We start from the raw sequence: 27,801 nt of genomic DNA, 5'->3' as shown, positions 1-27,801 counted from the left end.
GCCTATGAAGCTAAACTTTTTCTGTAAAGAAAATATTCTCATTGTGCCAAATAAAATTTGTTGAAGAATTCAATGAGTTTCCACAAGTCCAATAACATTTGAAGGGTTGGCATGGGAGCACAAAATAGCCTCTGAGAATAACTTTGGAAAAACCAAGGACAGAACAGTAATTAAAACAGCACAAACAGCCGATACGTTAAAAAATACATGAAAAAAAAAAGTTACGTTGGCTTCACTTTCTGTGACTTTTAATTAGGTCTCTACAAATGTTTCAGCTTACCTTCATCAGCTGTATCTACTCATGATCCGCTTTGCCTCCAGCAACCGCCTCTGGGAGACATCACTAGCCCACTCTGCTTCACTCCTACTTTGAGGAATATGCCTAAAGAGGCTTTGTTTGTTCATCTCTCGTCTTTCCCTAAGCTAGACACGTAGCTTCCAAAAGCAGATGCTATACGAAGGCTCCCTTCAGGTTAGCCCAGAGCAGTTTACCACCTCCCCACTCCCTCATTCTTCTGTCTAATTATTTCCAAGACGGTGAAATCAGAGCTTTATGCAGGAGCCATTTGTGAGGGTCGACGAGTGTAGCGTGTGGAGGTAGTCGATCAGGGCTCTGCCTTGGAGCAAACTCAAGGGGTTGGCTTTGTCTTTGAGTGTGCACATGTATCTTTTCTCTGATTTAGGCCCCTGTGAATCACATGTCTTAAGACTTAAGGCTGCTTCTCTCTTTGACTTCCCACCTCACCACCCTCATTGCTCCCAGGACTATTGGTGATACGCCTGTCTGCCACACAGCATTTATACGGCTCCGTCAAAGGCAACAGGACAGGGTCAGCTGAGCAACATAAGCCTCTGGAGCGCACATACAGAAGATCTCAAGTGTCGTATGAACAAGAAGTCTATGTACTGTATTGTATATCAGGAGTGGAATGTGTAAGGAATGTTAATGTCCCATATACAATGGAGAGATAAAGCTCTTCAAAAATAATGGTTTTAAGTTGATGTCATACCCCACTCAGACTATTTGAACTCTGATGAATTATTCTTTCTTTGTTCATGCAGCTCATTAAGACCGATCTGTCTTGTTCAGTGTCATGGTTCACACACTGCTCCTATTACATCAATAATCATTTGTTGATGTAGCCTCTGTCTTGACAAGGGGGGGAAAAAAAGAAACATGCTGTTTCAATAGACAGGACCCACATAAACAAGCAATCAGTGCTGTTACAAGCTACATGTTGAACAAACTGTGCACCTATTGCACCCCCCTTACACCTCAATAAATACTCTATGCACCCTGGAGGGCTGTGCCACGCTGCCATATGTTCAAAGTGCATGCACACGCTCTCACTTACCCCCGGTCCTCTCCTGCAGTGTAAAGCGTGGTGGACTTCCAGATGTCCAAGCTGGGCTGTGATGATAAAGAAAAAAAAGCTCAAAGATGAAAAGCGCAGGATTCTTTCTTCAAAGACAAAATTTGGTCGTCATGGCCTTTTGTACCTCTTTTTGCTCTGCAGTGCTGAACTAAGCTACTGTTCAACACATACCATGCTTCAGAGGGGGAACAGTATCTATAGGAACTAAGATTTCTTCAATTCAGATTCAGAGGCTGCAGTAGTTATATTTTAAATATATTTGTTCTAAGAATCAATCAAATGACTACTTGTAAGAGAAAGGAATCACTCATAGTGACAAACCTACAGTGAATTATTCAGTTGTGCAGCTTTTGAGCTCATTGTTTTTGTTTTACAGCCAAAAATCTCAGCAAAAAGAATAAAAGAAAAAGAAAGAAAAATGCACAGAGTCAGTTGGAAACCACTTGGCAAATAATAATAATAAAGTATGAAGCCTGCTATAGATATGTAATTTAAACAAGACTACGAGTCTACAGCTATGCCAGGACTCAGGAGCAGCATCTTTGCACCTGCTAATTTGCATTTAACAGAACAGAAAATACAGCAGGGGCTGATGGGAAATTCATTATTTTCACATAAACCAAAATACCACACTAATTCAAATTGTGAGTTGGTAGTATTTACTAGGTTAACAACATTTTATACTATAAATTATTACTTGTATGTATGTATGTATGTTAAGTATAAAGCTTAAAAATATTTCTCTCTCTCCAGTGTTGTAACCTAAGCAGACTGTGAGGCGATCACGCCAGGCTGGGAGCACAGGTATGTCACGACTGTGTTGTCGTGGCAACCTCAGCGAGGACTGAGCTGAACTCGAGATGGAGAAATTGAGAAATCTTAACTCAGGCTGCAGTCTTAACACACAAACGTATAAATTGTGTGAATCATCTGTCCAGTACACTGCCTCCTGCTTCTCTCTCTTTTTCTCTCTCACTGTCAAGACTATTGCTGCTTGTTTGACGGGTTATGAAGGGGTGAAGGGCACAATGAACTGTTTGCCTGCAGCACTGTGTTGGTCTGGCGCCACGATATTGTCAACTTATGTCAGGAACCACAGACAGAAAGAGAGACAGAGAAGACATGTTGTCAAGACATACAGCAACATAAAATCTTTATGTGGTTTATTAATTTCGCATACAGGCAGCTGTCTGGAAAAGTAAGTGTCAGAATTAAAAGACATCACACAGTTGTGCCCTTGGCAAAGAGGAAATTAGATTTAGGTGAGCTGCAGTTGTTTTTCTTCATGAGAAAGTAAACATCTTGGGACATATGACTGACTTGAACGTCATTTGACCTGATAATTGGGGCTGTTACACTGTCCAGGGATTCTGGCAAATAAAGTTTTGTCAATCCTCAGCAAAATCCTCAGAAAACCTTTTCCTCCAGCCATAAAGAAAGTAACCCAATTCTGAGAAAACTCTTCTTTCAAAATGATGTCATTCCTTTATGTTTTGATAAAAGTAAAAGTGAAATTCAGGCCAAGTAAGTGGTTCAGCTGTACCTAATATGTCCAGCTTTCAAATCCTTTCTTGTGCAATTCTCTGCTCGTTCTCACTGTTTTCTTTGAATTCTTCAGAATAAATCAGGGAAAAAGGAAAGAGAGAAATCCTTAAACGTGTGTTGAATTGAGAGGGAATTCTAGTTTAAAGTTTTTATTTTTCTAGGGCATGTTGTCTTCCCACAAAACATTTCTGCCGGATTATATACTGCAACATTAATCGTTGAGTTTCTTTGACAGAATTGTTGAGCGGAAAAAGAAGTTGGTGTTTTAGCCGAAGGCCAATCTTACATCGACTGCACAGTCACTGTCGCGGGACTGAGCAGAGCTAAAAATGAGGCATGAACCTGGCCAAAACCTGACTAAACCCAACTGGTACTGCCAAATCTGAGAAACAGCACCAACAGAGATCCCAAGCTGTTTTGTTTGTCTTTACTCCATCTACTTCAGAGTGTCTCTTTCTTTTATTCCACACGTGTATCTACTTCTAACATGCATTGACGTGGACGGGACTGGCAAATTCAAAGGGACGGAAATTAATTCATTGATAATTTCCTTAGAAAATAGCCTAACCCAAACCTGAAGTCAAACCCTTACATAACAGGTGCTTGTGTCTGCTTTATATCTTAGTTTACATAATTAGTCAACTGGATGTAATCAATGTGAAGATTAAGCAAATATTAATTAACTCCCCACAAACTTTCGCTTGACACCACTGGATGCTGGGCGGATAATGTACAATCAACCTTTGTGTAAACCAGTTTTTTCATACTCCCTTTATCTTCTGTGGATTTTCAAGTCTTGGAAACCAATTGACAAAATGCACATTGGAGAACTGAACCGGTTTGATCTTGTGAATTCATAAAGTCCGACTTGGAAGAGCTCAGTTTTTGGTTCATAATTGTTCAATAACAAAAAACTGTGAACTGAACTATTCCTATAATGCAACTGCTAGTTTTGTTTGATTGCCTCCTTTTAGAGAACAACCATGTTTTACAAATGTTATGCCCTCTGTGATGATGTGTTGTCTCATGTTGCCCTGTCTCTATAAGACCAAGCACCTACCAGAATCTTACAGTGTGCTGTGACAGATGACGATACAGTCACTGTAAACATATACAGCACTATGCAGCTTAACAAAGTAGATTTAAGTTGAAGTGTGAGGATCTGTGAGCTGTCAGTGGTTTGGGGGAAAATGGTTACGGATGGGGCTGCAATTTACTCCCTTTTTAAAAGTGCAGTATGCCACCTAAGCTGCATTTAGGTCAGTCATGCTATATGAAGCTCTTCCATTGGTTTTAATGTTGCACTTTGGTGAGATTTTATTCACTCACAGGTCAATCTTCTTGTCAATCTAAATATCCAACACACACATAGAAAAGTATGCAAAGTAACATACCAGCTTTGAGCAGCTTTGTGCAGAGCACACGCACAAAACACATTGACACCCACAGCAACACAGCATGATGATCCCTGTGGTGAGTCTAGCTGTGGCCCCCTGATGTGATGTGATCTGATCGGGAACAGTGTGAAATCTGCCTACAAATTGTCAAAATTGATTGAATGCTTGCTGTTTCCTCTGAAGCGTGTCACGCACACACACACACACACACACAAGCTTCTACTCACAAAAATAACACAACTTTCATTGCTATGACTGACGTGCCGTTTAAAAGGCCAAGGATAGATGAAGGAGCTGGAGGGAGTTTGATGAGTCATAGCTCAGCAGGGGAAACTATTCATTATCAGTTAATTTATCCCCAGGAGCTTTTTGTGTTGGAAAACAGCATTATGGTTAAAGAATTCAAACAGATTGGTTGTTTGGCCCTGAACTCTGTTTGACATCACCTGCAACAACATGGTCAGGTCTGATTTGTGTGTATAACTAAACATTGAGTTTCGCGTTTACTCATAATCATCATAACTATAGCCAAACACTGCAGTTGTTACTCTATCAGCAACATTTTTGGATATTTTACTTCATGTGTTTTAGTAATACTAACACATCAGACATTTATTACAAGAAGTTGTAGTGCTCTATAAGTTTTGTTAGTTTCAAGGCCAATGAGTTCGTCCCTCTTAACCACTTCAGGTTGAGCGTCTTTTGATATGTAGATAGAAATTAAAGGGGAGATAAAACCATGTGGGGACGGCTCCTCAGTTGCAGTTCTTGTCTTCGGGCGGTAAATTGTGTTGACTAGTCATCATCATTGCTCTGGTGACTTAATCCACAGAGCTGTTTTTCTGGCCGCTGGTGGTGGAGCATGCACAAGAGACTGTTGTATTTCTGGAGTCTTGCATCAGAGGAAATACACAACACATGGCTCTCAAGCAAAGCTTCTCCCACTGTTGTATACCACACACAAGGGGAAAAAACAAAACACTTAACTGTCATCACCTCCGCTTATGTTTGGTCACTTTTGGCTTTTGATTTATTAAAACTTCGATTTCAGTATTTCACTTTTGGTCGTCATTCATATGAGTGAAATCAATGTAGTAATTAGAATGATTGCTAAATACTATTTGGAATGCAGCAACACCACCGAAAATAAGTCAAGTGTGGTGAAAAACATGGTTTCACCCTGGTTCTTACTACTTTAGATATGCAGTGCAATCACATAATATCCCCAGCATTTTAGATGTGCTCACATCAGTATGTATAATTCAGTTAGACAATGGCCACTGGTGGCCGTGCAGATTGTGACTGATTATAATTTGGCAGACGATCAAGAGCAAAGGCTGAAACAGTGTGCCTTTGACACCAAAAACAGCTGTTTGCATTTTCTCTCAGCAGTCACTGGATCCTTTCAAACTTGATTACTATCTGTCTCTCAGTTTCTGTGCCTCAACCCAACATTTTTTTAAAGCACTAGTTTGATATTTAGGGAATTAGGAAGTGTAAATATGGCAAGTTTTTTTTTTTTTTCTTTTTTCTTCAAGGGATGGGTTCAGAGATCTTCGCCACATATAAAGAGAGTTGCCTTGCAACTTTCATAGGTCATCATCATACAGTAGATAGAAACCTTTGGACAGAGCTGGGATAATTGTCTCTGGACTGTTGGCTTACTGTACATGTATTTAGAGCCTCACTATTTTTCTAAATCTCAGCAATTACTTTGGTTGATACAATATCATTATGATCCAGGGAAATATAAGTCCAAAAAACAAAAACAAACATAACACCCAAGTTTCAAACATAAAACCTAGAGTATTGTAATATGGAGGTTATTGTTCATATAGATACGGTGCTTGCGTCTCTGTATGCTTTTCTTAAGTCTTCAGGAGAGATGGCAGTGTTGCCATTAAAGTTTAATGCCCTCATTTGGTCACTGTGAATAGTGTATCTGGCAGGCTCTAGCTCTTCCTCGCTCACCTCTCGTAGCTCATTACTAGTAAATCAACCTGCGGCCACTAGACGGGCTCCTTGTCTTAGATCTAAAACAAATGCTCGCTGGTGGTGACCTTTTGTAGGTTTTGCATTAAGCTTTTCTTTCTGAATTAAACTGAAGTCAGCTGCTGTGAGAGCCATTCTCATGGCAGAGAGAAAGTGTACAGGCAGAGTGGTGAGTGGAAACTGCCTGCCTGAAGTAGGTTACAGTTTGCAGCATTACAACAACCATTTGTTGTACAGCCAGTTGTGTGCATTGTGTGATCATTATGACAAGTTGTAACACTTTGGGGAAAAGAATTTCCGGTAAACAGGGATTTCTTGTGTTTCCATCCATGCTATAGACTCCTCTTAATACTTATGAGGAGACTCTGAAGAGAGGAAAGAGTGTTTGATTTTCATATTGTTTGCTGTTTTGAGTTTCTCTGGCAGTGTAGAAACAGCAGTGAGCCTATCACGAGGTTCTCTAAGGATTTAAGATTTGTTCCTTCATGTGGATTGTGTTTACTTTGCCAAACAACACCTGAGGCGCTAAGATCTGCTGTTTATCCCCCTGGAAGGAGGTGTTATGATACAGTGAAGGTACTTCATATAGGCTACACTGTAGGGGGGGGTTTGTGTTGGTGTGTGTGTGTGCATGTGAGGATGGATTCTATACAACTTGCACTTCCTTACCAATTTAGCAACTATTTCTGTCTTCATTCTCCCTCCCTCCCTCTGTCACTTGCAGATAAGAAAATGGCTATAGCAACGGTATTATCAGAGTTTCCAGATACTGCCATTGTTTCCTGAGCAAGTGTTGAAGAGAGATTAAAAATAATAAATAATAGTGCCTTTAGAAATGGCAGTAGGCAACAAAAAAATCATTCCAGTTTGTTGTTGAACTGCTACCCTGCAACCTGTCCACATGATAAAAGTTATGCTGCTGGCAACCCCTGTCTGTATTTATGCATTTATGCATTTATGCATACTTGGCTCAGTGAGGACCGAACATTGAGGATTTTAAAAGTCACATGTATGGACTTATTACTGGGGTGGAAACCTTCTAATAAGTCCATACATGTCAGAGATGTAATATTTAGATAAGATAGATGTGGTCATACGTTGATTATTTGCCAAGTGACATCCCCCAATTGTTGCTGTTGCCAAGAAACATAATACAGTGTAAAATGACAGTGGCAGATTTGTCACTCACAATGTGCTGTCATTTTTGAAACAATAGATTATTTGATTTCATTCAGTAAACAAGAGCAGCTTTGCATTTCTAGCTGCTAATTGTTTTTAGCAGCTGTAGCTAACTAACATAGCTAATGCTAAAACTCAAGAAATGTCCACTGCTGACTTTTTATTGTTTCCAGACCATTCAATAATAACCCAAAGACTTGTAATTGCAGTTAAATGACTGGTGCTCAAAGATCAAGGCTAAAGCTGGTTGACACATTCCAGGTGAAAAGCATTCTTAATAGTTCATAACTCAGCAGCATGGAAATATAAAGACAGTCTAACATTATTGTAATAATTAGGTCACATAATAAGAGCGAAAAGATATAGGCAGAGATTGGGAGATTTGAATATTTTGAAACATGTTTCTTTATAAGACGGAAGGGATTAGTTTTGCTTTTAAGATGAGGACTAAATGTTGTTTCATTATTTTGCAAAAAAAAAAAAAGTTTGGCTAAGTACAATAAAGAGCAGGATGGTGGTGGCCTGAATTCTGATAACATCATACAACACATACAATGGATGATCCAGTTGCAATTGTGAATAGAGCTTTTCTTACATTCCACAAAATGTATATCTAATAAAATGCCTCTCGGCCGTGGAAGTAACACATCATTAGGTTCCTGCAGTAAGCTAATTAGCTGGAAATATTAATTGTAGCTTTTGTAGAAGCAAATGTGCACACTGTTTAATATATACTTTTGTGAATGTGTGGTGAAAATGGTAAAGAAACCAGACTCTTTTAAGTATTTCTGTCATTGGACAATCACTGTTTGAGGCTCAGGGAATATGTTCCAATTATATCAACAAGACTCCTGAATGCAGCGGACCCTAAAGACACCTACAAAGGTTTATTTTGGCATTTTATGATTGCCAGTGGCAGGTTATTAAGTTGCTACAGAGCAGGAGACCTAAGTGCAAGCCCCAGCACCACCAAGCAATGATGAATGATGGAAATGGAAACATTCACCTATCATAAGACTGATTTATTGAGGAATAACCTCTGTGGTCAGTTGGTCAATAACTCACTATTCCATGAAGTCTGGCAGTTTGTGGTGGCAGTACTCAATTATTCCCAACAAGAGAGCAAAATGGTGATGAAAAAGGAGACTGAAGAGATGTTTCTACATTCACTGTTCTTTAACCGTGTAACAACTTATGTTTTAGAAATTCAAACGTGCTTGTATTTTGGATGGAGGAGAAAGATATTTTACCAGAGTGTAGCTGGAGACGCAATCATTTGAAGTATTGCATACTTTTTACGTTTGCTTACTGACTTTATCTTATTGATCCCCCAGCTCTGGTCCAAACTGGCTCATTTTCTGAATGCACACAAAGTCGCTGCCTTTTTCTGGAGTCAACAGAATTAAATGCGCTGCTAAATCTGTGGGACTTCAAAGCTGTTTTTCTCTGCTCTTTTGCCAGGGTCATCACAGATAGCCAACTCCTATCTGCCTCCCCAGGCAAGACTTAAAGCTTTGACTGTTGGTTTGTGGTTAGAGTTCAAACTTGGCTTCAACATTCAGCCGACCAACAGCAGCAGCAGCAGCAGCAGAGGCAACAACGATACACACATGAGAGCCGAAGCAGAGCGAAAAATATGAAAAAGATATATATTGGTAAAACTGCCCTCAAAACCCAGAGAAATGGTTGCAAACATCAAAAAAGAAGGTAAGACGAGTCTGTCTTATTGGGGGATTCATTTAATTCATTTTGACTAATGGAAATGGATTCTCATTGGGAGGTCATGACCATTAAAAAGCCATTAAATAATGTGACATGTATTCATTCTCATCATTCCTCCTTCATATATCCTGAGCATGTATCAGCTGACATCTTCATCAATCAAAGTTAACATTGCACTGAATTTTAAACGGCAACAGTCTTACACCTGGACGCCTCTGAATGCCAACAATAAAAAATGGGTAACACAACATAATACAGCCCACGTCTTAGTGTGCACCTACGTACCGTTCACTTACCACCTACTTTACACTATGTTCCACAGACAGATCCCGATCACGGGAGTTCTACTTTCCCAGACTTCGAGTGTAACTTTCTCCAGTCTCACAGCATAACTCGTGGCCACTTATTGTGTAGGCTAATTCACTAGATTTAAGGTGTAACTTCCTAATCATTTTAAGTATATTGAAGGAAGTACTGTACAATATAAATAAATGCTTTTGCTCATGGCAGTTGTAATGTGACAGTCATTTTTTTGTAAGTATCAACAGGTAAGCTTTGCTAAATTATGTTTTGTTTTGTACTTAATTGTATGATTTGGAATAAGAATATGTTGAGAAATGGGTACATATTGTCTCATAACAGGCTGGCTGGTATACAAAGCAAACTTACTGTACCTCTCTCAAATGCACATCTATGGAAGTAGATGAAACACAAACAATACATAATGGAATAATAGAGTAAAAAAATGTTTTTATTATTGAATTACACAGAAACCACAGAGCAGGTCCTTTTTTCTCATTCATACTTTGTAAATACAGTAATGTAATTAGTGAGCAAGGAGAGCCTACTTTCCCTGGAAGTACAGCCTAACAATGGGGAACTGGGCTGGATTATGAAGTCTGCTCTGTTCTCCCCTCCTTAATGTGTAAGTAGTAGTTACACTGGAAGACTGGGCAAGACGGTGCAAGACGCAGGAAAATATATTAGCGGGAAGTGGAACTTGGTGTAAAGTAGGTGGTACAGTAAGTGAACGGTACGTACGAACTAAGACGCGGCAGTATTACGTATGTAGTGTTACCAAAAACTGTAATAGCCTGCCTAAAAAAAGAAAAAAAAATCAATGCTTGTGTTCTCAGATTTAATTAAACTGACATTACACACTGATAAGAGCCCAGAGCAATTTTCACATGTACTTACAATCACTCTCTGGCTCTTTGCCATGTGGCTTTACAACATCACTTGCAGCTGTTAGACAGCAGAGCATGGCAAGCCATCCTAACATTTAAAAGCCAGACTGGATATGTGTTGCAGATATCTGTAATTCAGTTTTGCCTAGTCAAAAAGAACATTTCAGACATCCACAACTACATTCTTCCTATAGGACAAATGACATCGCTTTTGCCATTCATGTGTATGGGGTTTGTCATCACAGATATCTACAATTCAGTAGCAGATATCCGCTATGTGAATTACGGCCATCTGTAACTGAATTATGACTAGTAGTAATACCAGTTTGAGATATCTACAATTTGATTCTGACTAGTCATAATACCAGTTCAAGATATCTTTAATTCACCTCAATTAAAGATATCTATTCTACATGTCCCTTTTCAGATATCTTAAATTAAGTTTTAAATAGGCGAAATTGGATCGTAGGTATCTGTAACTAGAATTATGACTAGTCAAAATGACGTTCTATCTATCTATCTATCTATCTATCTATCTATCTATCTATCTATCTATCTATCTATCTATCTATCTATCTATCTATCTATCTATCTATCTATCTATCTATCTATCTATCTATCTATCTATCTATCTATCTATCTATCTATCTATCTATCTATCTATCTATCTAGTCTTGGTTTACAGTAAATCTGTTCCTACTTCAAGTCTTTATGCTAACATGTCCAGATTTCAGCTAGACCCTTGTGGCAACCAACTACGTAAGCTAAGCTGAGCTAAACTAGTAACAAACTGCCTGAAAACAGCTGCAAAGTTCACTAACTACAGTAACACAAGCAGTTTATTATTTTACTGTAAACTGGACACCTATACTATATTTCGATGCCCAGGACTATGCTCTGCACAATGTTGTTTTTGCTGACATATAGCCTTGTTTACTGTAAAAACTGAAATGTTTCCTCCAGCTCTGTACTTGTTGCTCAGAAATGAGAGAGGTGTCACTCTTGTTATCTAATCCTCAGCAAGTGTATCCCAAAAACAAAACATGGTGTGTTCTTCTTCAATTTATTTATTTGTTTATTTGATCTTCCCTTTGTCCTGTTTTGGCACGGTTGATCTTTTAATGTCTTGATCCACACTTATGGGCTTTTTCTTTGCTCGGGTAGCCTATGCAGATTACTTCTATGCTTCATTTATGCTTAATTAGTGAAGATCTTAAAACCAATTGCCTAAACATTATGTTACTTCATTGGTTTCCCACATGTATTGGCACAACAGAGTCGGAGTCTGTCTGCGGACACCATTTTCTCCTCCTTTAGTGCCAGCTTTCTAATTGAGGCTCTGGGCCGAGGTGAACTTGGAGGTGCTCTCATTGTGCCTGCTGGATGGCAGCGCTGAGCTGTCGAATCTCTCTGTGAGCCAAGTTTCCATCAGTTTGGCAAAATGCTAAATCCCTCTGAGCGTCCACACACTGCCCTTGCTCCCTGCCTCTAGTCTTTCATTACCACATCCATTCCTTCAGTCAAGCCAGTCGGTGTGTTTTCATCCCATCCATGTTCAAACCTGCATTAAACAGGCGACCAAAATATTGCTCTCCACCTGACATGCTGTTGTGTTGTGGTTGACGGTTTTGGTGTCGGAACTGCGGTATTCTGGCCTCACGCACACTCTCTCTCGTTATTCTTTGCTCTTTCACCCTGTTTTTAAAGCTTGCTCAAAACACAAAGTCATTTTATATTTTCACCTTTTCTTCAATGAATCACCCGTGGTCTGTGTCTGGGGGCAGAAATCCTTTCCCTTTCTTTCGGAGATCTGATAAGGAAGGTTGTGTGTAGGGGAATTCACCATTACACCGATGGGAGCTCCTTTCCCGGCCATGCTCCCTCCCTGTGAATGGGAAATGATTAGTATTCCTCCCCCATCCATCTCCTCCTCCCCACTGGCCTCCCTGCCTTCCCCCAGCCTGGGAACTCTCTCACTCCAAACTAAATTACACTCCAGCAGCACTTCATCCCTTTCCCTCCCTCTCACACAAACACATGCACACTTACTTACTCGGTGGCCTGCTCTGCTCAGATCTGTCTTTGTTTTCTCCCTCCCCCTCTCTCTCTGCTCGGCTCTAAGAGTCTGACAAACTTTGACACCAGTGAATGTACATCATCGTTGTGCGTGCCTATCTTCTGGGAATCCCGTTCACTAATCTCTCTCTGCCATTTGTTCAGCTCTTTCCACGACCACAAGGATGACCTCCGCAAGCGCCTGTCCTACACCAGCCACAAATTAGAGATGGTGGAGACGGAGTTCGACTCTACTCGGCAGTACCTGGAGACAGAGCTGCGCCGGGCCCAGGAGGAACTGGAGAAATTTACTGAGAAACTACGCAGGTGTGGTGTGGTGTGTGATGTTGCACAGATTATCAGCCATGTTACTCTCACACCATAGGTGAACTGTAACCTCTTAACCCCAACCATAACCCCTTTCTAAGTAAACAACTCTTTTTGTCATTAATCCTAACTATGATCTATCCCTCACATTCACTGTGTGTTTTACTTAATCACATTTTAACCATAGTTTTCCATTGTTACCATCTTTCTTTAAAACTAACCATATCACCATATACTGTATATATAGTTTCTTTTTAAACAAACAACAACATTGAACTATCAACTTAGTATCAGTCTCATTAGCGACCATTTTGACTGAATGACCTGACCTAATTTTCAGCACCAGCTGGCATGTGGTTCCAGGATTGAATGGGCATCAGTGTACTAGTGTTTATAGATGTAACTTGAATGATGGTGGTTAGATATACCCAATCATTTACATATACAGTAAACAAGCTGAATAGTGTGTGGGAGGTTCTGCTGCATTTCAATCCATAATCACAACCAGCCTCTGTTATTACTGAAGAATACAGCATCATTATTTCACTGCATGGGAAGGATTGAGTGTATGACAGTACACTTTTTAAATGAAGGTACTGTTCTGGTGATAGCTGTGAAAACTTTTGGATAAGTCTTAATTTATTATTTGAATGAAGGTAAGGTATAGGCTACTGTAGCTTAGTAACAGATATGTCATGGACTCATGGCCCCTGAGCTATAAGTTTTAATTTAGTAAGGAGATTATTGACTACTGAATACTGTGAACCTTCTGGTCAGACGGAACAGAGCGTTCTCTGTGGCCATGGTATAAATAAATGTGATAAATATGCTGTTTATATAGAAATGAAACTCCAGAAACTTGGAAAGGACTCGCAGACCGTATGGACCATGTTATTTTAACCATTTGAGTGATTGAGCCTGTTGTTTGACAGTTAGTGCTGCCTGACTGACTCATCTTAGAGACGGAGCTCCTCTTAAATCAGTAGCTGCTCTCAGTATTGCCTCTCATAATGCCTGGTCTCTCTCTATGCCAATCAGTGAACCACTCACTCCCAGCACCACTCCTTCATTTCCATTTACACTCTGTCTTTACCTTCTTAAATCTCTTTCAGCTCTTTGTTTTACGACTCGTCTGTCTCCATTGGCCACGCTCCTCGCATTGGACTGGTTAATGGAGTCATAAACGCTGCTTCATCAACACTCTCTTAGGCCCACGAGCTAATGTGAAAATGTGACACTGAACACTGAACACCAGACAAATAGACGGTTACTAATGCATTCAAAGTTTGCCAAAGAGCACGAGCGACAGGAGAAATGAAAGCAGAGGAAAATAGGAGGACGTTTTGAAGGAACACAAAAGCAAGAGGAAGTATTTTACTGAAAAAGACACACAAAAAAAGCTTTAAAAGCTGCAGAGTCAGTGCTACATGTCTGCTTCTGCATGTTTACTGATTTCTTATAATGAAATATTTAAGGATTAAAACTTCTTTATGATCACATAATATTTTTTCCCTCACTATCTCATGCTGTGGCACTTAAACATATCATCAACCCCTTGAAAAAAAACTGTAGCAGATTTTTATCCTGAGTGAGTTTCAAATCTGAGTCATTACTTAAAATGTCCTGCAAATCCCCAGCAAGATTTTCTGTGAGCACCCTGATCTAGTAATTTATTTATTCCTCCATCTGAGTTTATGTGGAGATTACCTCTGCTTATTAAGGCTTATGGCCAGTAAAACACTCTTTAGTCATCATATGTTGTGATTTGCATTTTTACAAGGCACCATTTCTCCTCTCCTCTGTTCTTTTAGGATCCAGAGTAGCTATGCAGCCCTGCAGAGGATCAACCAGGATTTGGAGGACAAGATGCACAGGACGGTAAGAGACTCCTGCTGAGTTGTTTGCAGTTTTAATCGCTGGAACTAATATATCAGTGGCAAACACAAATCTTATCGGGTGTGATGATATAATCCAAATATCTTGTTCTAAAGTAAAGACATTGTACAAAGAAGCAACCAAAACAACCTTGAGAAGATTTTATATGGCAATACAAAGGAAATATAATAGTACCGGTATTATATAAGAGATCTGATTTTATAATGTTTCTCATAAGGTTTCACTTGGTATTGGAGATATAGAGACTACATATGTGCATTTAAATTACATTTTACATTACCATTTACTTTTTTACTTTTTTACCTTACTGTTCTTTTATTTTAGCTATGACTTTGAATTGAGGGCAACACAATATTTTTCTGTTGTGGTGTTACTATTTTTACAACAATATCTGATGTTACTACTTCATGGTAGGTGTTACATATTTAAACCTCTCTCTCTCTACGAGCATTTTCTGCTATGGTTGTTGATATTAGCAACAAGTACAGATTCCTAATGGTGTATGTACCACAGGGTTCTTACAGTACCAAGACTTTTATAAAAGATATACTGTAGAGGTGTTGTGAACTTATCCACTCACTGATACCACTTGCAAACACATGCACACACATACAGTAGTATATACACACACAGCCTAACGGCTTGTGACCTTGAGCTGGACCTCGAATCATTTATTCAAGAACATGAAGCCCTGTAGTTACTAGGTAACCATTACTTTGAATTTGCTTTCATATGAAACTCTTCTTCTTTCCCTCTCAGATTACACCAGTTGTTAAACAAGGACAGCCAAGAAAAAAGTTGTCTTGGGAGCAACTGTTTCCTGGTCTCTGCACTTTGTATTCCCAACAATTTATTATGTTTTCAGTTAAATCTCAGAAATACAAGCTGCAAGAAAACACCTACAGTATGCCCACAATAAGTCCAGTAGAGTTTGTTAGTTTGTGAAGTAGTTTTTGCTCATTGAAAATACCCTTTTAAAATTTCTCCCCTCTTACTTTAATGATAAGTTTATTGTACGTTAAAAGTTACATCCATCAGTTTTAGTATGCATTTAGTGTATGAGTTTGGAGGATGGTTCGAAAAACTACAAACCTCATGAGTCCCAGCCTCTATAATAATACATAATAAACCTAATGTGTATTATCTGGAAAATATATATGCAAACATTCACTAACTTCCTACAATCTCTACTCTTACAATACAAAATCCTCTCATTGTAACTTCAGCATGAATACGTTTTCAATTTTTTATGGTTATGTTTATGCACTCACAGCACTAAGGCTGTGGTGTTGGTTAAATATTGAACACAGCAACAGTGACTTGAAGTATGAGACATGTTCCCCTTGTTGACATTAAGCCAAATCCCGATCCCCTAACATTAACCAAAGTGCTTTTGGTTCTGAAACCAAACAGCCTTTGGTATGAACACAATGTCTAGGACACAGAGTTACAGTTTCTATCACAGTTACTCATCCTTTGTACTGATGATTAAACCAATTGAGTTTTTTCTAAACGTACCAACTGTCAATCACAAACAATAGCGCTGCATGTACCCACTTTACATTGGAGATGCTCACTGCAGATAGACAAAGGAATCTGCCAAATGAGTGTAGTGTAATGTGATCACCACCCACACAGTCAAACATAATTTCATTACTATATTGTATTGAGCATGCTGAGAGGTCTCGGCCTCCATTGAAAGGGAAGATAACTGGAACAGTGCCAGAATGTAGTTTAAAGCTGAGGAACAGATAGAAATACAAAATATCAATAACCAGTCAAGCTTCAGATCCTCAGATACAGTGATCATAATAAATGGCGTGATGATAAACTATGGTCTCCTACATGCCAGAAGATTTAAGAGCGATGATGACATTTACTCCCTGTGTTTTCTCTCCCCCTCTGTCTCTCATCTAAGAGATGAGAACTCTCGCTATAATCTATCTGAACACACCTGTTTAGCTGCACAACCACTCTCGTCTCTCGCAAAGCAATTACATGATCAAAGACAGGGAGCGCAATCAATGTCCAAAGTAATTGGTCTTTTCTGTGATGCAACCCTGTTAGAAAACGATTATAGCTAACTGCTGTTCTGGTCACCTCAGCAGCAGCTGTCCAATCACTTCAGGTTGAGAGGTTCCCAGAGAGTTTTACCCGCTTGCCGCCTCAGCTTTCGGACTCATCAGCCAGAACCAGAGCAGAAGATGAGCACATACCACAGCAAGGTCCATCCTTATGAGTTACACTACAGTATCTTGATTAAAGTGGATCGTAATCTCATCAGAAGTTTGATCCACGGGGCTTGTCTGCCCAACACACACACACACACACACACACTGAGGAAATTACACAGTGTGAAGTTATTAGAGAACCACCAGCCAGTTGCTACAATATTGACCCACAGTGAGCTAAATAGTGTAAACACTTAAAGTTGTAAGATGTGAAACATAATTTGTTGAGTTGTGTAGTTACATTATTCCAAATGTTTCCAGCAATTTACAAACCAATCAAGGTAACAGTCCGTTTAATTTGGTCGCCTGCCAGTGGTGCGATATCCCCACTGCACATGCATCAGCATTTCACAACACAAATATAGTGTGCTCATTATTTAAAGAGGTGGTGATATAGTGGAACCTACTGTATGCCTCATCACAGACCTGCAGTCCGTGTTTTCTTTTTCAATCTTTCCCTGGGTTTGATTTTGACCGTTAACTCTAGTAAAACATTACAGGAACCATCACAAACTCCTGAAGGTGAAAGTTTTAGGGCTAAATAACTGAGAGGTATGAGACAGTAATGATGATAAACAATCACAATCCACAATCCACACTCACACCACACAAGCAAAAAACATTAAAAAGTTTATTAATCACTTAGTTATTATATAACTTGAATGACCCATAAAAGATACGACTGCTGCAAGTGCCTATATTTTTATTTGTGGCAGATAATGGGGATTTTCTGGATGGATATTTCTGTGAACTCCTGCATGTGGGAGCAGCAGTGAGGCATGAAAATTGCAATAAGTCAACCTTGACATGAAACACAGTAGTGTACGTTCAAACAAAAGCCATATACAACACCATCCATCTTGCAGTATTTGCAGCCCATCAATTATTACATTCCATTGTGAACCGTCTTGCTTTGCCATATACCCTGACACCCTACAGCGTCTTCCCTCATACAACAGACACACACACACACACACATGAATATATTCTACTCATGCGAAACTGTTGGCTTTTCAAAGGGATTGTCTATATAGCAGAGAACCTCAGTGAAGCAAATCAGTCTTCATGGCTAGAGACAGTATAGAAGTTGGGTTTTTTTCTCTTTTTTTTTACAGGCAGCCCTCATTGGGATTGCCATTTCTTTTGATGTCCTGTCATGCAATGGCATTTCAAGGGGGGATGGGGAGGTATGTTCCTTTGTAGAAGACAGCCCAGGCAAGCAAGCAGTGACAAAGGCAGCTCCAATCAAATCAGACACATAATTAAAAGTTCTGAGAGGCCTGAACTAGCAAGTTCAACTGGATTAAAAAAAAAAAAGAAGAAGCAAAGAATCAAACTATTTCATAAAGAGCAAAGCAAGAGATTAACGCCTAGGAGAACTGACAAGATGCACGTTTTGATGACACTGGAGTAGCTGCAGTCAGTGTGGATCTGATGTGTAGATAAATTGTGCTGCAGAGGAAACTGTTTGCATGGACGACATTGTGCATTATCTGTATTTCACCGTGCTGAAATATTGCTTTGGCAGTGAAAGTGATGGACTGGTTATAGATTGGTGTCTTTGAGACTTTTTAAGGCAGAGTTCAAATTAATCTTTGAGCTAATTCCAAGGCAGTGCTGATTCAAGCAGAAAAGACATATTTGCATACAATTGTTAGTCAGGTAGCTGTTTTATCAGTGGTGCCTAAAATATACCATGAAGACTGCATAAGAATGAATTGACAGATTGGGACTGAAATACCGATAATGTGAGATACAGTTTCTATTAATATAATAGTGCCATAATTTGTTAATAGAATAAGGGTTATTTTCCTCTAGTGTCCATCTTGATACACTGTAGTTGTGGAGTTGTGAAGGAGCTGTCCATGGTGCTGGAAGCCATTGTTTCTATTAATCCCAGAGTTGAGGCTGCATTCGAAACCGCATACTATACTACTAGTACGTACTGATTTGGCCAAAATGTAGTATGTAGTATGCAGTATGCGAACAAAAGCAAAATCTGCAGTATGTGAAAAGTTCCCGGATGTCGTACTGATTCGGAAAATATCTCCAGTATGCATCTGACCAGTCTACATCGCCTACTGTATCCCACAATGCAATGCTCCCCTGACGTCTAACCGTAACCAGAGCGTAACCAAAGACGGTAGTGTAGCCGTGTACCGTAACTACAGTTTAATAAAATAAAACTTAATGCAGACTGATCGGTTCATTGTAAAATATTTATTTATTTTTTGTAAATGTGGTGATTTCTGTACATAACGTTAGGCTCCAGAGCCCCGAGGCAGCGCTGCTTACACACAAGAAGCTTCACTTTACATTCAAACAAACTAATGCTACTGCCACAATTGAGATTTCATCAATGAGACCGACATTTATCTCCTGAAAATAATTTAACCAGCCGGTGGTAAACCTTTAAAAACCTACGGGTAAGTTAATTAGCGACCGTTTTCTCCTCCGGAATGACGTCGTAGTGCTGGCCGGCCGAGCACGTCAGGAGCCGGGCTGCTGCCTCTGTGATGTCCCGGTCGCTGCGGAGCTTCACTTCTCCGAAAAACATCGGAGCAAACTTTTAAACAGCCGTCATTTGGATAAACTGGCCGTATATTTGGGGTCTTAACAGTTACTTTCTCGCATGAAAAAATATTAAAACTTAATAAAGTTACATAATTACAGCGCTAGAGCGAGAAACAAAACAGCTTTTAGCCTGTTTTACAGCTGCTGCTGGTTGCCGTGAAATGCATTCTGGGAAACTCGTATACTGCATACTGCGATGATAACGGCGTCGGTCTGCTCAAGTAGCATACTGAATCCCACATTCAGTATGCAGTTGGCAGGGTCAGTGAACTAACAGCCACCCTGGAACAGCCAGGAAATCAAGGTCTTACTCAGTGACTGTGTTGTTAATAAGAATAATTTCCACTTCATCAGCAGCTGTCCCCACTTACGCAGTCCCACCGCACATCACTGTATTTGTAATCTTATATCGGCTTTAATGAAAAATCAGAGGGTAAGATCAAACTTTATACATTAAGCCTCTCTTAATGAATGTAGATGCTTAAGAAAAGTAGTAACTAATATGAGAGATGGTCATGTGACAAGTCACAGAGGTATTAAACAATGTAATGTTATAGCCCAGAGTAAGTCATGCTATATTGGTACTAGTACTGAAAGCTAACAATCTAATAGCTTGATTAAATTCAGTTTCATAATGTAATTTGAGTAACTTGTTTTCAAATGTTTTTTTTCTATTCATATTCTAATCATATAGATAACATGTATGATTAAAAACCATAAGAGAAAATGATGACAACAATGTACTGTATGTACTGTAATAATGATTCAAAAGGAACTAAGGAACAAAGTAATTATAAGTCTGTTAAAACATGAAGAAAACACTGAGGCTCATTTATTCCTCCAGAGCCTCTGGGGAAACATGAAGTGGATTTTTAAAGTTCCCTACTTGACTATTGATCAGAATAAATAAGCTATTTTAAGACCTGTGATGGGAATTTGTCATTATTTTTTCTGATTTAGACTGAAATTGCTTCTCAATTTAATGATTGGTCAATAGGATAATCAATAGTGAAATATGAGTGCTCGTTGCAGCCCTCCTCCCTGTTTCCCCCTGAGTAGCTGCTTGGATTATACCTTGGTTCTTGGGATGCAGCTCAGTTCTATTCAGATTTATGGAATCTATCACCTGTCATAATCAATCTGAATTATTTATGTTTTGTGGTATATTGATGTGTTGATGAAAAGAAGGGATTACCGCTGACACGTCTTCGCTTGTATTCAAAAAAGAAGTTTATTAACAAGAAGAAGAACAGTGTACAAAAATGCCGAATCCTGGAGTATCTCTGGTCCAATATGAGATCTCTCTCTACTGGCCCAAAGCTCTGACCTTATATATGTTTCTAACTCCAAACACTCCACCTTCTCCAAACTAAGGAATGCAACCAATCAACAAAGACTTCCTTGATCTGGATTATTTACTTTCTGGGATTTAACCTCTTGACCAAGTTGATAACCTTTGGGCCACCACAGGTCAACGGAAGAAGACACCCTCAGGCTAAACAAAACAATCATCAACTTTCCAACAGATAAAGTTGCTTCTAGGCAGCATCTGGAACCCATGAAGCAGAGCATCAGTTGACACATTCCTTCAGTTCAGAGAAAGCACACACAATAAGAAGAACATAAGATAATACAAGATATTTAAGCAAGAAAGTTAAGGTGTATAATACACTACATATTTCCCCCCTTCGAGGCTCGTAGAGTCTCGACACATAAAACATAACATACAATCAAATGATTATCATAATGAAACAAACAGATACTCTTATATAATGTCTATAATGAAACAATCATTAGCAATAAAACAATTTGTGGAGTGTGAGAGCGAAAACCTGCCAGGCAGCCAATCTCCCTTAAAGTTTCCATCAAACAATCAAGACAGGAAATTCTCTCACGGTCCCTCTGCCTTAGGCAACCGCTTTTTAGCACTCCAAACCAATTAGAAAAGAAGAAATTCTTAAAACTTGAATGAAACAATTCAGTAGATACATATGAAAACCTCAGACAAATAAAATCAAAACAGTATCCAATTTCAGGCTGGTCAACCCATCGAATCCTCCATTGGACCTATCCCTGCCTAACATTACTCTCCCTAAACGTCAAAAAGAAAGAAAACATCTGAGGCTCCAATATCCACATACTAGCAAAAACATACAGTAGTGAGTACATATCATCATGAAAGACATCAAACTTTAATGTCAAAAAGCATTCCATAAAAACACCAAATTAAATTATACTGCAGTTCTTCCACAGTGTCAATCTTCAATGTGGTCAAAATACTTAAGTGTCCATAATGTTCAGGGCCCTTCAATTCATTCACATTCTTCATGTTCAGATGACTGAATCTTCTCAGAACATCTGGGTCCCCGAACAGCCTGGCACTTTCACAGTGATCTCTCTCCTATGTTCTAGGAGGGAGAGAGAAAACAAACCAGTATCTTTGCAACAGCAAATACATTTCAAACATCAAATGCACATAAACACATAAATCCCTATATTTTACTAAATCAGTTTTGCAATTGTATCCACAGACTTCTCCTCCATTATCCAAGCAGAAGTCCCCTCCTGCTCATGACATCTCTTCACAAAAATGTGGCAAAAACCTTGCAAAATTTTGACGAAAACTTGATTAACTTGGCAAGTGACTGAGCATCCACCTGGTTATAACCCAATCAGTCTATTTAAGCAAATAAAATCCATACTATAACCTCCCCCCTTGCAACATGGGCCAACCCATGTGCTTCTTGAATCGTCAGACCTAAAAGGGCTGAGAGCACTATTATCAATCCTTCATGATTCTCCAAAGACCAATAGAATCTTAAGTGTCACCTCTACCTATCCACAACTATTTCTTTATTTCAAGAACAGCTTCCTTTTTGTAATTATCTCAACTTTTTAAGGTAACCATACAACTTCACACTGTGTAAATTAAGCTTTTTGAATATACTGTATGTTACTGCAATAAGTATAGTAAGCTTGCTAAATTTCTAATTTGTCCTTGTATTATTTAATTATACATTTTACACTGGAACTTTAAGAGGCAGCAGCCTCACACTTTGGCTCAAATTGGGCTGTTGACCTGAGTGAGTAGTGGATCCCACACTTACACTGGAGACACATAATTCTCTTACCATGCCATGTTCTGTCCTATTTCATTTTATTATGAGAAAGCCACTTTTGTGGATAATTGAGTGAGACTTGTAGAATAAGATATTCTTTTTTTTTTCCAACAGTAAACCAACTAATCAACATTTACCAACACAATGAGTTTAAACATACTAAGAAATATTTCTTATGCAGGCCTACGTTTCATTTTATTACACTATGGCAATAACAATAATTCTTAACTATATAAAGGAAAAGATGGAGAATGACAAAAAACAACTGTTTAGACTTCACATTTCTGCTCATACTACATGTTACTGCCAAAGCAGTGCAATTTTACTTTCTTTACTTTAGCATCTGATGCATGTCAGTTTGGTCAATAAATGCTAAACTACAACTTATGAATTCTACGAGGTTTCATTACTATCAACAAAAATCAAAACAATACAACACATGAGTGTTGAGGAGTGGCTGTTCAACACTACAACACTAATCTCATTCAGACAAGTATAAGTCAAAATATGTCCTTATCCTGATGTTGATATTTTCTCCTGCCCTTCCTAAATGTTTACATCTTGTTTTAATAATATGCCAGGCAATGCAATGGACAGTTGAGACATAAAAGGAGAACAAATTAACTGGTTTTAACGCTAGTGTCATCACAAAACACAAAACATCTCTTCTCAAAAGTACAGATAGGTATAGGCTCCTGATACCAGTATAGGTATTGCAGTTTTTTGATTTTTGTAGCAAAGCTCAATTGATTTTGTAAGAGGTACCAACTGACACCTCCCTTTCGGATTTTCTGGGCAGCCCTAGAATCCTAGCTGCGGACCCCTGAGAGGGTTCAACAGTCCTCGGAATGTCATTAGTTGACCTCTAAAGCCTCTTGGGATTCCTCTGAAATTCCCTCTGAAATTTCCTCCTCCTACTTTGTTACACTCACGAGCAAAATGTCCAATCAGTCCACAGATATAACACACTTCAGGACTTTGTTGAAAATTTGGATTAAAGTTTCCTCTTGCTCTCCCTACATTTCCTCGACCTCTTCCTCTCCATGCCTGCTGCTGCAGACCAAAGGTCGGCTGTGCATTATAAGCAAAAGGTACCGCTGCACAAGGCTGTTTTGGCTGTGGTTGCAGCTGTGGCTGTGGCATGGGCTGATTTATCTCAGGCTGGTTCTGCATAACTACTGCCTGCTTCTTCTCCTTCTTCAGTTGAATCTGATTTAACTGTCTAAGGATCTCCTGATCTTGGCCCTCCTGTTCATGCTCTTTCTTTCTATACAGCTCTACTTGGTATGCTATGTGATCTGTATAAACACTCTTTATCATGCTCCCTAAACCAACCACTTCTGCTAATTTACTCCTCACTGACAGTGGCAACCCCTTCTGAATCTTAGCTCGCAAGATTGATTGTTCCATCTGACTGTCATCCGAATCATGTCCTGTAACATTTCTCCATACCTGATGAGCTCTTGACACATAAGATCTTGGATTCTCTTCTTGTCCTAATGGCTCAATAAGAATATTATCAGGGTGTACATTTGTTGGAAATGTATCTCTTAACGCTCTATACAGTCGACCTCTATTTGCTCCAAACAGCTCTAAATCGTTCACAGTAGATCCCACATATCGATTATATCCAGCTTTCTGTAAAATCTCTTCCATGGCTGGAACCCCAATAATGTTTACCAGAAGTCTCTTAAAGTCTCCCATGGTAGGCTTTGTTTCCACCATAATCTCCTTCAACTTTAAAATCCAAGGATGTGCTCCATCTTGAAGAATGGGTAATTGCTCAAATAAATCTGGCATAACTGTATCATCCCAAGATTTATACACCGGATTCTGTCCTCTGATAACCACTGGACAGATCTTATCAAACTTATCTTCCTCCCTTGCTGATTTTTGGGAGGCTTTTTTCAATAACTTTTTCTTTTGCATTTGCAAGTCCTGTAATTGTTCCTGTAATAATCTCCGGCCTTTTGGTGTGGTGTATTGGTCCAAATATTTAAGGCATTGATCTATACTTTTATCAATCCTACTTAAAGTTTGTCGTCTCTCTTCATCTTCCCTAGAAACATGTTTTTTCTTGGCATGCCTTCTTGAAAATGAAGGACTCTCTTTCCCCAAATCTCCATTACTATCCCTATTCTCATTTTCATCTTTGCTTTCCCTTTCACTTCCTTCTCTTAAATCCTTCTCCCTCTGTACTCCACCTCTTCTTCTTTCTGCACTAGCCAATAACCTTCTAACTGCTGAATCATATCCTCCCACAGCTTTTTCCTCATCACTCTGATCTTCGACCTCCTCCTGACTAATTACTGGGAGCTGAGGATACATTTCCCTAAACTCCTCCTCCTTCTCATAAGGTGAGGGTCTCTGTACTGGGACCAAATGTGAGAGGAGTATATCAATCTCTGCCATCAACATTTCTACTTTCTTAACATTCTTTTCTACTTCCTCTACAACTTTCTCTACAACTTTCCCTACAACTTTCCCATAACCTTCATCCATTTTTGACCCTAGCTCTTTTCAAGCAACTGGAGAATATCAAACTCTATTTTTCTCTTCTCTTTATATTTTTCACCTTTTTATTTTTTCGATCACTTTATGTGGACACCAACAACTGTATTATTTTGATTAATAATTTAGGATTATTCTTCTAGTTCAACAGGAGTATGTACTTCTGGATTGTTTACATCTATTTTATCATTGCCATGGCTCCCATTTATTCTTGTGCTTAACTTTAACTTAGCTAATTAAATATTATTTAGTTTATTTATATTGATTAATTCATTTATAACCTCTGTATTGCCAAGGTCAGCAAAAGAAAGATGAAACAAATAACTTCAAAGGAATTCAAAATCTTAGAAATATTAGAAAAATGACAACCTCACACAATCTATCATATCTATCAAATTGCAAGAATAAAATTCCCCAACTCAACATTAATTAACCTTTATTGATTGATCAGTCCTTTGCCAAGTCTTCCTTCTAATTAACTACAACATATGTATGATGCATGTACTGTAGATGTGTGTACTAAATGTAAATGAGTGTACTATTATCAATCAAGCTAAATATGCATCAACAATGTCAGAAAGAGTCTGTGGATAAAATCACACTGGCCTTTATCACTGGATCCAGATGCATGCGCTGTCGTCTGCAAGTCTCAATCCTTGTGATCCAAGCCAGCTGTCCTCTGTCCTCCTCTAGATACACCTCTTAAACTCTGGTCTCCTCCTTGAACTCTCGCTCCATGAAGGGAAGACAGACAAATAGTGCAGTGTTTTATAAAATCACTAGATACACAAAACACATTCCTACTGCAAGTTTTTCCTTTCTTTCAAAAATTCTGTATTATAACTTTAGAACGTTATAATTTTCATAAAAACATTCTCACTTTAAATAAGTGTTTTCCCAAAATTAATCAGGCTTTATCAAAAAATTCTCCACCACACAAAAAGTTACTCTTCCGAGGTTCATAAGTTTCTTATGGATTTATTTTCCCAAAGGTCCCCTTAAATAGAGGCTCATAGCAAGTTAATAACAAAGTCCCCTTAGAAGATTCTTAAGGTTTATTTCTTATTAAACGTCCTTTAAAGGTTCATAAACATCCTTCTCAGGCTCATATTTGTTAAAACTTAAAGAATATATAATTTTATATATAATATAACATATTATAACTTACTCAAACGTCTTATTCTTATACGTTATTCACTCTTATACCTTATTCAACATACACTCTATCATATCAAGTACTCATAAACTTTATTCACAAAAGAAAACCGGTCTTCACACACACACACACAAAAATGGGGATTTAACAAACAAACACAAAACAAGTGATCACATATGTATTAAAGCTTCTTTCTAACTCTTTATTCTAACTTTATTTTTACTCTTAATAAACCCCCCTTTAACCTTATTTCTTTTAATATCCCAAAATGTCCCTCTATTTTACCTCTTTTTACTCAAAAAATCCCTCTATTCAAATCCTTACCCCCCTTTAATCCTTACTTTTTATATACCCCCCTTTAATCCTTACTTTTTATATACCCCCCTGTAACTTTCCCTCTATTGAAATCTTTAACCACCTTTAACTTTACTCATCCTTACCCCCCTTAACCTTAAGTACCCCCCAACAACCTTTAGTACCCCCCAACAACCTTTATTCCAAATTCCCTATACCCCCCTTTTTGCGTTGCCTGCAACGCAAACAAAAACCAAAAGCCAAAAATGAAAGACCAAAAACCCCCCTTAATTTAGAAAAATTTAGAACGATAAACAGCTTCTAATCATCAAAGCAACAATCACCCACACAAAGATTCTTTAACGGTGTGACCCAACAGCAGACAGACAACAGCTCCAACAAACAGACCAGCACATAATATTGTGAAGAACTCACACTTTCCAGAAGCCCAGATCGATGCAGGAGCCGGCTGGCTAAAGCTGAAGAAAAACTGAAGAGCCACAAACACGTCCAAGTTCGTGACGCCAAAATTGTGGTATATTGATGTGTTGATGAAAAGAAGGGATTACCGCTGACACGTCTTCGCTTGTATTCAAAAAAGAAGTTTATTAACAAGAAGAAGAACAGTGTACAAAAATGCCGAATCCTGGAGTATCTCTGGTCCAATATGAGATCTCTCTCTACTGGCCCAAAGCTCTGACCTTATATATGTTTCTAACTCCAAACACTCCACCTTCTCCAAACTAAGGAATGCAACCAATCAACAAAGACTTCCTTGATCTGGATTATTTACTTTCTGGGATTTAACCTCTTGACCAAGTTGATAACCTTTGGGCCACCACAGGTCAACGGAAGAAGACACCCTCAGGCTAAACAAAACAATCATCAACTTTCCAACAGATAAAGTTGCTTCTAGGCAGCATCTGGAACCCATGAAGCAGAGCATCAGTTGACACATTCCTTCAGTTCAGAGAAAGCACACACAATAAGAAGAACATAAGATAATACAAGATATTTAAGCAAGAAAGTTAAGGTGTATAATACACTACAGTTTATTTATGAAAGAGAGGCTCAGTCTAATCTCTGGGGCTTCTGATCAGATCTTTCTTAGCCTCAGTCTCCATAAAAGACGCATTAGGATAATCAATATTATTTGATCCTGGATCAATGCATTTTAGCTGCTCGGTTTATCATGCACTGGCCATGACAGAACAGTAATTGTCTGTGCTGCTGATCTAAA

The 27,801-nt window shown here is 38.8% G+C and overlaps 2 protein-coding genes across 2 annotated transcripts in view; one reads left to right on the top strand and one right to left on the bottom strand.

Annotated features, from left to right (window-relative positions):
- The window catches only part of begain (brain-enriched guanylate kinase-associated), a 56,485-nt gene that overhangs the window by 10,092 nt on the left and 18,592 nt on the right, over positions 1-27,801 (top strand). Inside the window, exons 3-4 of the mRNA XM_085767475.1 lie at positions 12,619-12,780; positions 14,592-14,658. Coding sequence (XP_085623601.1) covers positions 12,619-12,780; positions 14,592-14,658 — 229 coding nt within the window. The remainder of the gene's footprint in view (positions 1-12,618; positions 12,781-14,591; positions 14,659-27,801) is intronic.
- On the bottom strand, positions 22,543-25,012 carry LOC146963709 (uncharacterized). Its single transcript, XM_085767949.1, has 2 exons — positions 23,696-25,012; positions 22,543-22,560 (listed from the first exon to the last, which is right to left on the bottom strand). Exons 1-2 carry the CDS (start codon positions 25,010-25,012, stop codon positions 22,543-22,545), a joined length of 1,335 nt encoding a protein of 444 aa, XP_085624075.1.

Source organism: Trachurus japonicus, chromosome 22, assembly GCF_045865225.1.
Source record: "Trachurus japonicus isolate A0001 chromosome 22, Traja_1.0".
Taxonomy (NCBI): Eukaryota; Metazoa; Chordata; class Actinopteri; order Carangiformes; family Carangidae; genus Trachurus; species Trachurus japonicus.
The sequence above is the reverse complement of the archived record's forward strand: the minus strand, read 5'-3'. Positions and strand labels throughout refer to the sequence as shown.

Excerpts from the sequence above, each read along its gene's own strand:
- LOC146963709 (XM_085767949.1), bottom strand. The coding sequence starts at position 25,012 with ATGGCAGAGATTGATATACTCCTCTCACATTTGGTCCCAGTACAGAGA.